The sequence below is a fragment of the Anthonomus grandis genome, chromosome 22 (genome assembly GCF_022605725.1).
Source record: "Anthonomus grandis grandis chromosome 22, icAntGran1.3, whole genome shotgun sequence".
In the NCBI taxonomy this organism is placed as follows: Eukaryota; Metazoa; Arthropoda; class Insecta; order Coleoptera; family Curculionidae; genus Anthonomus; species Anthonomus grandis.
In genome coordinates, this window is record NC_065567.1 from 19,658,529 (window position 1) to 19,672,369 (window position 13,841).

The 13,841-nt window shown below is 33.4% G+C and overlaps 1 protein-coding gene across 2 annotated transcripts; it reads right to left on the reverse strand.

Annotated features, from left to right (window-relative positions):
• Nucleotides 1-7,284: 7,284 nt before the first annotated feature.
• LOC126748974 (signal recognition particle subunit SRP72) lies at nt 7,285-10,518 on the reverse strand. 2 transcript variants are annotated; one of them, XR_007664845.1, is made up of 10 exons: nt 10,318-10,518; nt 10,143-10,260; nt 9,831-10,083; nt 9,585-9,772; nt 8,794-9,430; nt 8,575-8,730; nt 8,377-8,522; nt 8,107-8,322; nt 7,574-7,751; nt 7,285-7,509 (listed from the first exon to the last, which is right to left on the reverse strand). XR_007664845.1 is itself a non-coding variant. In XM_050458540.1 (9 exons), exons 1-9 carry the CDS (start codon nt 10,496-10,498, stop codon nt 7,374-7,376), a joined length of 2,031 nt encoding a protein of 676 aa, XP_050314497.1. In that variant the 5' UTR covers nt 10,499-10,518; the 3' UTR covers nt 7,285-7,373. The 2 variants fall into 2 exon arrangements, 1 of the variants encoding a protein (XP_050314497.1); XM_050458540.1 differs by lacking the exon at nt 7,574-7,751.
• Between the last annotated feature and the right edge of the window lie 3,323 nt (nt 10,519-13,841).

Here is a 13,841-nt window from a genome sequence, read left to right on the forward strand (position 1 = left end):
ATCAACTCAAAATTAATTTCGTTAAATTAATTTTAAAAGTTAATTCCGAATTATAAAACACCTCAAAAACAAATAAATTTTAATAATTTAATTTAAAGAAAATCTTAAAATTTTTATTAATAAAAAATCTTTGACAAGATTCTACTTAAGGTCAGCTACAGAAACCACCACTTCTCAGAATCATGTTGGGCGCCAACAAGCATCATCGTCTAATTAAAAAAATATACAGTGTGTTAGGAGTTTGGATTTCCTATACTTTTTTTACGTCTAATTTTATCGTCAAAAACCATATAAATGGGGATTGCACTCTTCACCCTTCTAAATGGGAGCCATATCATAATTATTTCACGAATTGATGATCTTCTTACGCACTATCTTATAAATTGTTGAAAATATTTTTTAATTTCCTATAAACAATAAAAAAGTCTATTTTCGAATTCCTACCTAATATTACGGAGAATTTCATCGGGAATTAATCACATTCTGCTGCAATTTGCCTTATAACATCAGCAATATCAGCAAGTTGTGTTTATAAACAACGGACTTAAAATGTCTTCAAAGAAAGACGTTTAAGGATGTTAAATCCGATGATCTTGTAGGCCATATAATGGCATAAGAACTTGTAATGGCATTTCCATAATAAATACCAGCCCCAAGATTAACTCTTTGGGGATATTGTGCATGTCGTCAAAAATATGCGAGCTCTCGTTAATCCAATATCGACCATTCTGTTTGTTAACATTTTCATTTAGAAAAAATAAATATTCATCACTGAAACAGATATTTGCCAAAATATTAGGGATAACGTTGACTTGACGACTTATGAATTAACCAAACTCTTTTCTTTTATCAAAATCATCATTATAGAGTTTGTCAAGTATCTGCATTTTCAGAGCGTTTTTTACTGTCTTGTGGGATATTCCTTTGTGTTCTGCTAGTGTCCGTACGGAGCTGATTGCCTCTCCAGCAAATAATCCCAAATCCTGAATTTCAGCTCCTTCATTCATCACTTTGTGTTTTTGTTTATGTTACTCACTTAGTCACCGAGCCAATTTTGGAGAACTTTGTCATCAAATCCAACACATATCGGTGATAATTTCGATCTCATTCATTAAAAACCAATATTGTTCTTCGTACGCATTTTCCAACATCTCCATAAATGAAAAAAGTTTCAGTTCTTTCTCAGTTCAGAAGAGAATAAACCATTCACATACTTTAGGCACTTAATAAAAATCACTGAACAGTTCAATAAGCAAAAGTGAATTAACAATAATATTCCTATGTTGGCTACATCTTTTAAATTTCCTTACCATATGTTTAAATTAATGTACTTTTAAAACCTGAAAAAATTTTAATGCTGGCAAGTTTAATAGTTGTATCTGCATCTTTTGATTGGAAACGTATTATTCGAATACCTCTAGACAAAAAGCAATAAAGTAATATATCACTAAAAAGTGAATTGAACGCCCTTTAAAACGATTTGTCACATGACCCCATTTCCATTTAAGAGTCTAAGAGTGACATCTACCCCTCCTAGGGGGTGAAAACCAGAAGGCTAAAAATATTCATTTAAAGTGTCCCCCTGCAAATAACATCGACGTATCTTTTCGATTTTTCATATATTTAACTGCAAAAAAGATATTAAGGGTGGGAAGTTTTCAAAGTAACACACAATATATCAATAGCTTTTTGACTGCCATTATATGGCAATCTCTTAATTACTTAGATAGACGTATAAACGTTTAAAATAAATTGGAAAAATAATAGCTGTTATGTTTGTTGTGTGTTTAAAAATATTTAAAAATATTTCCATTTCAATAAAAACACTAAATGTCTGAAACAAAAATGCTTTTTTATTACCTAATAGTATTGACTTAAAATGACAATCAATGACTTCAATTAACAAAAGCCTACTTTATCAATAGTTTGCACATCGAAAGGAATATAAATAAATAAATAAATAAAAATACGTTTATTTGGCAATATAAAGATATTTAGAAATAACATCAACATAAAAGGGCAATAAAACGGGTTTTCACATAAGCTTGACAAGTCACATTTCGGTAGTAAAAGTCATATTCGGTAAACCAGTCACATTAGGGAATAGGACACTTTTCAATATTGTAGTCACATCTGAAAGTTTTTTGTCAAATCCTTGACATCCTTTTGACTCTACTAGAAGTAACACTAATACAATAAATAAGCCTAAAATTTTATTTAAATTTTAATAACTTTAATAACTTCGATGGAGATAATACATAAAATATATTTCAAGAGCTAGTCACCAAATTATGGAATATTGATCTTTTCGTTTTTTGTATTCAATTTTTAAGATCATTTTTAAAACACTTATGTTTTATGTTTTCTTATAGGGTCTTGGTAGTATATTGAAGAGTTTTGGTGTAGTGTAGTGTAGGAATGTGCTAGAGGACTTATTTGAATTTTATTCTTTTTCACGTTCATTAAAAGAGTAAATGAATATAACTGTCGTATGTCCATTATTATTGTTCTCGTACACTAACTGAGTTGAAAATAACCGATTTTTCACAAAAATAACTGTAATTATCCATTTTTGTACTGTATTTAGTTATCTTACAGTCCCTTACCCCATCCTACAAGGCCATAACTTAATTGAGACTGAACTAGAGAATAGTACAACGTTTTAAGTTGGTTAATGCCTAAGTACTGTTTTAGATAGTTAAATTTCGAAACTAATGCTCAATATGAATACCTAAATATTTCATGGTGATGCTTATCTCTGGAATAATGATTGATCGATTTACTTGTACATGACCTAATTTTGGTAGTTTTTTTCCGTATGAAGTGAAATTTATATTTTATTATAATTTGTTTGCCTCAAACCATTTCGTTATTTTCAAAAAGTCCCTTTCTGCTTCAGTTTTTATACTGTTCCAAGTTTTTCCTATATAGTAGAGTATTACGGTATCGTCTGCGTAACTTATAATTTTTCCTATGGTGGATAAATGTAAAAGACTGTTCATATATAGTATAAAAAGGAGTGGCCAATACTGTTCCTCGTGGAACGCCATATGTCACTTTTCTGAAATCGCTGTGAGTGCCATTTATTTTTACTGTTTGCGATCTATTTGAAAGATAACTTTCAATTAGTTTCTTAGCAATACTGCAAATGCCATACATTTCCAGTTTCTTTAAAAAAAAAATGGTGATCTACAGTGTCAAATGCTTTTGACAAGTCTACAAAAAAACAAAGCATTGGTTGGTTGATTTTTGTCAAGGGAATCCTACAGGCTTGAAGTTAGCTTTAATATGGCATCTTCTATAGACGTTTTTTTACGAAATCCTTATGGTTATATTTTTTAATATTTTGGCAAGTTAGTGTTAAACACCCATAAGTTTAAATATTATGATTAAATTATACCTAAAATATTCAGCTATTTAATACCCACACTTAATACTTTTTTCTTTTAAATTAGATTGGTATCTTCTACACTCCTTAAGGCATACCTACCTGTGTAGAGGCACTTAACACAACAAATATTCTATAATATTTTGAAATATCTGTAAACATTCCAAAAATATTTAGCAATTTTAAATATCCCTGGAACATTTAAAATAAATGATTCGTGTTACGTTCGACCATTATTGTTTGTTATGTATGGTAATTTGGTCGCTCTTGGACCTTTGTTGATATTGCCCCCAAGTTTTTTTATAATACTTGTATGTATACCAACCTACATATATAACACTAATATTTATTTTCAATTACTCAGTGCTAGTCCGAAACAATAATAAATAATACAAGTATAGCAATAAAACTAAGTAGGGTAACAAGAATTTATATCAGCCAATTCGCAGATTTCATCAGGGCAATTAAAATCCTACGAAAATAATGATAGAATGTTGTTCTTCGCTTATAGTCTAGTCCGGCGTTAAATTTAGGTCGCTATATAAATAACGTTTTATATATATGGAAAAATTATGTTCTCTCAGTGTACGAATTCCTTGCTCCCTTCTATTGCGTCACAGGCTGCACAACACCGCCCTAAAAATACGTAATGCGAAAGTTCCCTTCACACCCCCCATTTGCGTCAAGCAAACTTGCTCCATTTCCCTCAACACACCAGGAATGACCCCGCCGTTGCCCCGCTCTGCCGGGCTTTGGTCAATATTTTGGAGTTTCCGTAAAAACTTAATCATGCCTTCCTAACATACTTACGTTTTGTATGGGTCTATTAATAGTACATGGAAAAATGAGGGAATTGGTTTTTAACGTTGGGGCAAGAAAGTAGGCCACTTCATACCAAATATTGATCTATACATACTATTACAAGACAAATAAATTTAGAAATTGTTATTTTCTAGATTATTGTGTCTTTTTTTATACCTTTCAGCGGTGATGAGAATGTATAAGTTATTACGCTTACTGCACTTTATTGTTTAAAATTATAATAATTTTAAGTGACAAAGTAATAAGCAATATAAAGTAAAAAATTTCTTGAATCAAATATCAGCCAGTCAGTATAATCAATATATCTTGTCAAGAAAACCCCCCTCATCCAGATTCATATGTAATTTAAAATGTAGGTCATTCAATCCCCCTGCTTCTGCTATCCTACCGTTCCATAAAATAAGTTAATTCTTACTACGCAAAATTCGATACTGTGTATGTTGCCTAATTATTTAATAGGCGTTATATTTTACTTAATTATAATTTGGGAATTGTAAGAAATCATATCTCATTAAATCATACCACGAACCTATTAAGCGTTTTATTTTATCTGTATTTTTCTGATGCATTAGAAGCAAAAACTTCGACAAATGATATGTCTATGTATGAAAAAGTCGAGAGGATGCTGAATGAATTAAGTTGGATTATATTAGATTATAGGACTGAGGTCTAAGGTTATAATGTCGTAATTTTTAATCTTCAAATAAAAATCTAAAGAGGATCTAATCTTGGTAGTCATTCTAATATGATATTAAAATGTAGAATTGCCATAAATTGTAGTTTTACTCAACTTATTGACGAACCAACAAGAATATCAGAAAGAGAGGAATTTGCAACGCTTCATCTGTTTCTTACTACGAATTCCAGAATTGTATACTCTAAAAGTTCTAACTCCCTTGGGTCCATCAGACCACAAATTGATAACAACTATCTGCGAAATGCTACTAAAACTATTCCACCAAACGAATCAGCACCTCCCCGTATAGTATGACACTACAAATCTGCAAACTGGAGGGTCTAAAACAGTTTTTCGTCGACTTCCCTTCGCACTCTGTATGCTTCCAAACATCAGATCCCAACATATGTAGGGACGCGATTACAGATGTGATTTTAACGGGCATGGAAGCTTATATACCACATTCTAACAAAAGATTAAATACTAATACAAAACTTTGGTTTGACAAAAAGTGTCAAAAAGCAGTTGTCAGAAAACACCGAGCATATAGCCTATGGAAGCAAAACCAAACCGCCGAAAACCATGCTCAATTTATCGAAGCACGAAACAACTGCAAAAGAGTTAAAGACTCGACCAAGGAATCGCACAATCAGAGGATTAAAAGCAAGTTACTTAGCTGTCCGAGCAGCTCCAGATCCTTTTGATTGCCAAATCTATTAACTCCAATTTTAGCAAACAGTCAATGCCTCCACTAACAGATGAAAATGGACAATTGGCCATCACATCTAAAGAAAAAGCCAATATGCTAGCCAGCTTGTTCTCTTCACATTTCAGCCTACAGGTTCCCGCCGGAAAAACACCACCAACAATGGAGCAGGTCAATCACAAAATAACGAAGTTGACTTTTTGCCACAGAGACGTCCGAAAGACCTTGCAAAATCTAAAAATAAATAAGGCAACAGGACCCGACGGGATACCTGCCCTGGTACTAAAACAGTGCGCAAATGAACTTACTCCTGTACTTTCTAAGCTATTTAACCTATTATGTACAGGAGACTTTTCCATCTTCCTGGAAAATCGCTGCAACCGATTTCGAAGAAGGGCAAAAAACTACACCTTCTAATTACCGCCCGGTTGCTCTGCTTCCAATTATTTCAAAAGTCATGGAAAAGGTCAAACGCAAAACTGCTAAAACACCTGGAAAAACACAATACAATCAACGATAGACAATATGGTTCAAGAAAAAACAGATCAACAGGCGACATACTAACTTATGTCACACATCTATAGCATAAGGCCATTGCGCAACATGGAGAAACGAGAGAGGTGGCAATGGATATATCCAGGGCTTTTGACAGAGTGTGGACGAAAATTTGTTAAACAAATTGAATGCCTTAGGACATAAATCTATTTATGTTGTTCTGAATGGACGCAAGTCTGACATTTTTAAAATTAATGCAGAAGTTCCTCAGGGGGCAATACTTTCGCCAACACTCTTCTTAATATTCATTAATGACTTGCTTAACAATATAAAAAACCCACTCTATTGTTTTGCAGACGATGGCACTATTGTATCCCCTATTATACCACCAAGACCCATTTCATCAAGAGAGTTTCACAGCAAAAGAATTATACAAGTATCTCCACTTAACGAAGATTTAGAAAGCGTAGAATACTGGGGAATTCGTACAGTTTAATGCAGGAAAGACGCAGGCAGCTGTTCTAACCAAAAAGACGATCATAGGTGGCCCCTACATTATAAGGGCTGGAAGAACAATTCCTTTAAAAACGAGCCTGAGTCTCCTAGGAGTTACTGCCGAGACTAATCTATCATGGCATACCCATATGTCAGATATTGCGAAGCGTGCTTCTCAGAAACTGGGTGTTCTTTTTAGGACGAAGCACCTATATTCATCTCAACAGTTGCTTTCTCTACAGGGCTCAGATTCGGCCGACCATGGAATATTGCTCGCATATTTGGAGCGCTGCTCTCAAGAACCCTGAATATACCTGTAAACTTGACAGTTTGGAACACCGAAGAGCCGTCGGAGTTTTATCTCTTTTTTATAGAGACTTCAATGGAAAGTGTTCCCCAAAAATAGCACAGATTATTTACACTTTTATCTCCTGCCCGACGAACACGACAGACAGTGAGAAATCATGAATTTGTGGTCGACCTGGAGACTCCTAGAAAAGCTCTCTATCAAAATGCTTTTGTCTGGAGGACAGCAGCACTCTGAAACGGACTTCCCGCAGACGTGTTTCCCGAAGGCTACGACCTACAGCGATTTAAGAGGAATATCCACCGACACTTGTGTGTCCAACTATATTAAAAAAAAGAGAATTTTTTAGAATGAAAGTTAAATAAGAAATTCAAGCATACCAAAAATTAAACAAATTCTGCCAATGAACATCAATGTAATTTAAAAAACAAATTAAAAAAATTTACAACATTTTAAACACAATATAAAAAAAATAGCAGCAACACTAACGGCGCTTATTCTTCTTCTTCTGGTTTCCTTTCTTCTGATGTTGAGGCTTGCCGGGATGGGAAACTCTTGGAGAAGGCTCTACTGAGTTTGAACTCTCAGAACCTTCATCGATTTTTTTAGAAGAAAAATCACTGAAATAAAATTATATAATATTAAAGCTCTTATACAATAATTCGTTATAGAGTGCATGCTTACTTAGTGTGCAACCATGTGTTATGATAACGTAACAAAAATGATTGTGCTCCAATTTAAACAGGAAATATTGGTAATTTTGACAGCACAATGCAACAAAGATTCGGGAAAGGATCAGGCATGGGATTTTGGGTTAGTTTCTCCAGAACCTTCCAAGGGTCTTTTAGAAGTATATGTATTTCTTATAACAGAATATCTCTTAAGTTAATATGAATTAAGCAGAAGTTAATTGAGGAATGGAAGGAAGGAAAATTTAAAAATTAAATAAATATTATTTAGTTTTAACAAATGGTTAATATGGATGCTATTAATGTCATTGCAAAAACTTGAAAGTTTACAACAAAAGCAACCAAGTCTGCAATTAACACAAGCTAAACAAACCCAATCCAACAAGTCCAAATAAAATTACTAAAACGGCCCAACATCAAAACCTGTAAAATATTTCGGAATACTGCTAAAAAAGCAACTAGTAAAAAATTAGTAGAAACTGACAGAAGCAAGTTACATTAATACAAATAAAAACACGGCAAACTTACAACTGTTCACTTTGCCCATAAGAGGTTCCTTGTGACCCTTTAATTTGGACATCCTTAGTCCTCCTATCTTTCTTCTTCTTATATCCAGTCCTCTCATACTTAGGAAGCCATCTTTCTGGATCAGGTTGCACACTGGCATCATAGTTTTTAGGCAATTTTCCTTTGCGTTTTTTATTATTTCTCTTTTTGCGTTCATCAGTTTCAGGCTTTGGCGTCCTAACAAAATTAAACATATTATTCCCCTATATTTAGATTTATATCCAAACATACCCTGGTAAAGAATCTCCTTTACCTCCTGGACTTTTCTTCAAATTAACCATAGCCAATATTTCAATATTCTCAAGATCAACCCCTTTGGATAACTCCTCAATAGTAGGCAAACTCTTGCTTAATTTAAGAGCTCTGGCCTTGTCAAACTAAAAATGAAAGTATTGAAAAAAAAATTTTTTTAACACAACTCTGCCTTACCTGAGAGCATGCAATGACTAACTGGGCCAAAATCTTCTTATCATCTTTGTTTACTGCCAGTAGCTCTTCAAGGCTGTTGGCTGCAACTTCAGGGTGTCCATTTTTAATATGGAACTCGGCAGCTTGCCTCCAGAAGTTAGAGAGATCTGATGACATCTGAAAATAGATTTTACACTCTAATGACCTTCGGGGAAGAAAGATTAATGTTCAAAAATATACCTTCTTTTTCTTATAAAACTGAACAGTTTTTTCAAAGACCTTAAGGGCAGTAGCTTCATCACCAAGCCCTTGATATAAGCTAGTAAGGGCTCCAACTATACCAGGCTTGTAGGTGTCTTCCCCAAGATTCTCCAAAACTTTACAAGCCTCATGCTTATCGCCTTTCAACAAATAAAACTGAGCAATACAAAGATCAACATACAATTTGCTTTCTGCATTTGACTCTTCTTTTTTCAGCAAAGAAATTGCTTCATTGACTTTATCAGCTTTAACCAAATTCAAAGCTCTCAAGACACTGACTGTCAAGTGTAATTCTGGCCAAGTTGATTGAACTGCTTGGCATGCTTTCTCACACTGATCTGGATGGTTCATGTAGTAACACAAGATGGCATTGTTTAAAGCAATGTATTTACGTTGGGTGGATGGTAACTTATGGATCAAAGATTCATTTAGAGCCACCTTCATTTTCTTTTTGGAATCAAAGAGATTTTGATCTTTGTTGATACATGCAATGTTGTTGCTAGCGACTGCTTGTAAAGCAATGTCATTAAGGTCTTTTAGTTTGAGTACTGTGGTGTATATGGTTTGTGCTTCCTTGATACGACCTTGTTTATGGTAGACATATGCCAATTGGATGCTAAATGAAGAAAAATATATTATAACATAAAAAAAACACCCTTCAAAAATTCTAAAAATGAAATGCTCCTAGTCTCCTTATTTCACAAGACCTAGTAGTTATTATGTGACAATTTTTACTTGAAATTTATCTGTAACTTTCAGGTCAGTCTTACTTGATTAGAGCCAGCTCCAACTCAATTTCTTCATCAGTCAACTCATCATCAGCCTCAAACTTTTCACGACACAGTTTTTCACATTGCTTCAGTCTTTTTTCAGCTTCAATATAGTTTCCTTGCTGAACTAGCAAGCAAGCATTATTGTAGCATATTTCATAGGCATCCTCCTTCAATTCCATGTCAGGCTGAAAAATATAATTGCTAGAAAGAAAAGTATTCTTTTTAAATCTGAAATTGACACACCATTTGATCCAAATAAACCAATGTGGCATACAAGTTAGTGAGTCTCTCTTCTTCATAATCATCATCAGTATTTTTAATTAAGTCTTGATATACCAGGTTTGCCTGTTCATAGTTTTCAATGCGGTATAAAATCTGAGCTTTTAGCTCTTTGACACGAAGGTCAAGCTCTCCTGCACCATTGTCAATGATTGCCAAAGCCTCCTGATGCTTATTAAGGCGATAATAGCAATAAGCTTTCTCAAAAATGAGTTTCCTAGAAGAATATAGGGTGGTTTAGCCCTCCAAAAACAAGGTTTGAGGTTAGGAACTTACTGCAAGTGCTCCGGATTTTTATTTACCAAGGAAATAGCCTCTTCAAACTTTGATAACTGAACAAGGCAAACCACTTTGCAATGTAAGGCGAGGAATTCATGTGGAGCAACCCCCAAAACTAGAAAAACGCAAGAACATGTAGGCTGTATTGAGAAAGAATATGTTATGTACTTACTTTTGTTAGCAGCCTTTAGAGCCCGCTCATAGTCTTCATTTTGGGCGAATTTATTCAGCTCCGCGTACTGTGTCGCTATAGTCTTCTCTTTTAGAGATTTTTCAGTCATTTTCTCAATATATTTGTAGAAATATGTTCTGTTTTCAGTATTTTCGACAAAATATTTTGACCCGTCACACATACACCAAGTGACAGCCTTGTCATCGTACTTTTATTATGGAAGTGGATACTGCACGACCCTTAGTACACAATTTTTCAGAACTAAATTGTAAGGATTCCTGCAAGTTACCTTCTCCAATGAATATATTAATGTGATAAGCCACTTAATCATTTATAAATTTGAAAAATGTTCTAAATCACAGTAATTTAGATGCATTTTTAACACCTTGACCTGAACAGAAAGAACATTGAAAGCCTAGAAGTAGCATCATTACCTATAATATTAATATTATACTTCATTCCCATATTCTTCTCATTTTCAGACTTAATTTAATAAGGATTGGATATTGGATCGCCTTTAAATAGTGTTTTTCTCCTTTAATTTGTTAAATTAAACCCGAAAAACATCACTTTATTCCCATATTCTTCTAATTTTTAGACTGAGATAAAGATGTATAAATGAGAATTTGACTTTTCCACCTTTTTTCTATATCATTGTTTCATTTTCTTAATAAGGTTTGGATCGCCTGCAAATAGTGCTTTTCTCTTTTATTTTGTCAAATTAAACCCCAAAAACATTATTTCATTCCCATATTCTTCTAATTTTCAGACTGAGGTATAGGCATATATAACGACTTGTCCCCCTATTTTCTCTTAATTTTCATTTTATTATAAGTTTCTGGATCGACTGGAAATAGTGTTTTTTAGTTTAGTTGGTCAGACTGTACCTAAAAAATATCACTTTATTCCCATCCTGATCTAACTAACAGACCGAGATACAATTACATAACTAATAAGGCATAGTACTTGGCTTTATTTTTTTATTTATTTATTCCCAACACACATATTTTACATAGGGTATAAATGTAATTACATGAAGGATGGCACGTAACAAAGAATAAAATACACTTATAAACATAGCTCAAAAAAAAATGATAAAAGTAACAGAAATAACGCAATTACCTATCCTACGCACTAATAAGCAATTGAGGCAGAACCAGGCAATAACCAATAAGGCCTAATCTCCCGAATGTCAATGCCTACAAGGCCAACATTATTATGTTAATCAAAAAGAGATTGCATTCTCTCATCATATTTTTTATTGGAAAGAATACCTCACTGACCAACAATAACCTTCTGCATTTAACCTTATATTGATCTTAGGAACAAGGAATTTAAGATAATCAATCAAAGAAATACCCTTGTTCATGGTTGCTGGTTGCATCGTTCATCTTTGCTGCAGAGATTCAAACTCACAACTGTCCAGCATGGGTAAGCATTATACTTTCCTACTTTTAAGTACCGCATAAATTTTTTCTGTACCTTTTCAATAAGATCTATATATTAACTTCAACCTGTGGTGCCTATATTACAGAAGCGTACTCGAGATGGGGGTCTCACCAACGAGTTATACAAACTGACAATACTATGTTTAAAATGCTTTGTGGTCCTAAGCTTTATTTGTTATTATAATGCAATGGTTATTAAACTTAGGGTGCCTGAAAACTCACACCGAAATATTTACACTTGATGTTCGCCATAATATGATGATCTAATAAACTTTTTATTTCGTGTAGCTGTCATAACAGAACGCTTATCAAAATTAAGCAACATTTTATTTTCCTGAATTTCATTAAAACAAATAAAAGTACCAAATTGGTACCCTAAGTAACACCAGGGGTGGTTGAATACTTTATAGACAGAACTCTATGACTTCTTTGACTTCTTCTTGTGAGGTATGAAATTAAAAATCTTAAAGCATGAGATGAAAAGATGATTTACCTAATATTTTAAGCAAGGGACGATGATCAACCTTATCAATATAGCTTTTGCACAATCTGTGAAAATTACATCTATTTGTTTTTAGACTTAATAGCCTCAGCACTAGTTTGAAAGAATATAAATATATAACTGCGTAGACCTATCCGGTAGGAGACCATGCTGAGGAAGAAAAATGTTTTTAAAATAATTATAGGTCTATAATTTTTATATCAGTAATACTTTATTTATATTATAATACGAGCAAATATTTTGGTATAGTAATACGACTTTACTTCATTCTTATAAAACATCTTGAGTATTGAAAGAACTCGTCCAAAATCTCAAAGAGACCTACCTAAGTAGAGACAAAATAAAAACACTTCTTCGCTATGTTTTATTTTAGTTAAATGGCTTATTTGTTTATTTATTTCTAATTTTAATTTTTCTTTTGTAACCTTTGCCTTAATTACCTCGATGGTGTTTGTAAAGTGATAATAATAATATAACCCGGCATTTCATGATTGTGATCTATGGATGAGGGCATGCCTCTTGTATAGTTAGTTCGGATGTGAAGAAAATCTATACCATGAATCCAAAATCTATACCATGGAACTTTAAAAGCCGATTTCTTGGCACCTGTGGCCTCTATCTTCGTAATTCTAACCTTTTGTTTTATATTCTCTTCCTTCTGAATCAATGAGACTATCCACAAGGTCATAGCACATAACTTTTGCCCATTTTGAGATCAAAATGAACGTCAAAAATGAACAAACAATAACAAAAAGCCATTCGACTTTGGACATTTCCAATTGATGTGTTGAAAATGATAACCAAGGTAGTATCGTTTAATGGACCTGTTTCGCAAATATAAGGACGTCGACTTTTTGTACCGAACTTTTATGATCATTGGACCTCCATCCATTTTTTGTTTCGTAATTATTTGTTATTTGGATATGTTATGGATGAGGACAAGTTACTAACCATAGGCTTTCTATTTTACATATGTCCTTGCATCAACACATTTATCCAGTGGAAGATTTTCATTTGATGCTCGTATAGCCAACAAAATTTGTGACATTTGTATAATCATGTTTTAAAAAAAATTAAAGGGATGCCCATTAAATAGATTCGGACTGTCTGAGTATGTGGTTGCCTAAGACCGCAATTTGTGCAGTTCGATGGGTTCAGATTATCGACCTACATTGCCTCAGATCAGTGCCCCCCAGGGGAGCAACCTTGATCCATTTTTGTTTTTTACCAATGACATTTCAACATGTAGGTATTGACAGTATGTTTCTACTGTTTGCTGATGACTCATGACATGAAGGTTTTTCGTCTTGTAAAGAATCGTCATGACCGGATGGAGCTCCAAGCAGGTCTTGATAGAGTTTATCAATAGTGCTCACAAGACTCGCACTTATTAACCTTCGGAAATGTAAGATGTTAATTTCTTTGGTCAAAGATGAGATTAACTTTGGTTACGTAATAAATGATACCACACTCCAAATTTAAATTGGTTTTATTTAATCACAATCCATTTTACAAAATAAAATTACAAAATATTTATTTTTATTATTTTTGTTGACAAATAGAACTACCTCTCG

Bases quoted from the DNA above. Each gene is read 5' to 3' on its own strand.
- LOC126748974 (XM_050458540.1), bottom strand. From the start codon at position 10,498: ATGTGTGACGGGTCAAAATATTTTGTCGAAAATACTGAAAACAGAACA. The intron at 10,261-10,317 runs GTAAGTACATAA...GCGTTTTTCTAG, and splicing joins TCTAAAGGCTGCTAACAAAA to TTTTGGGGGTTGCTCCACAT. The intron at 7,510-8,106 runs GTAAGTTTGCCG...ATTTTATTTCAG, and splicing joins TATGGGCAAAGTGAACAGTT to TGATTTTTCTTCTAAAAAAA.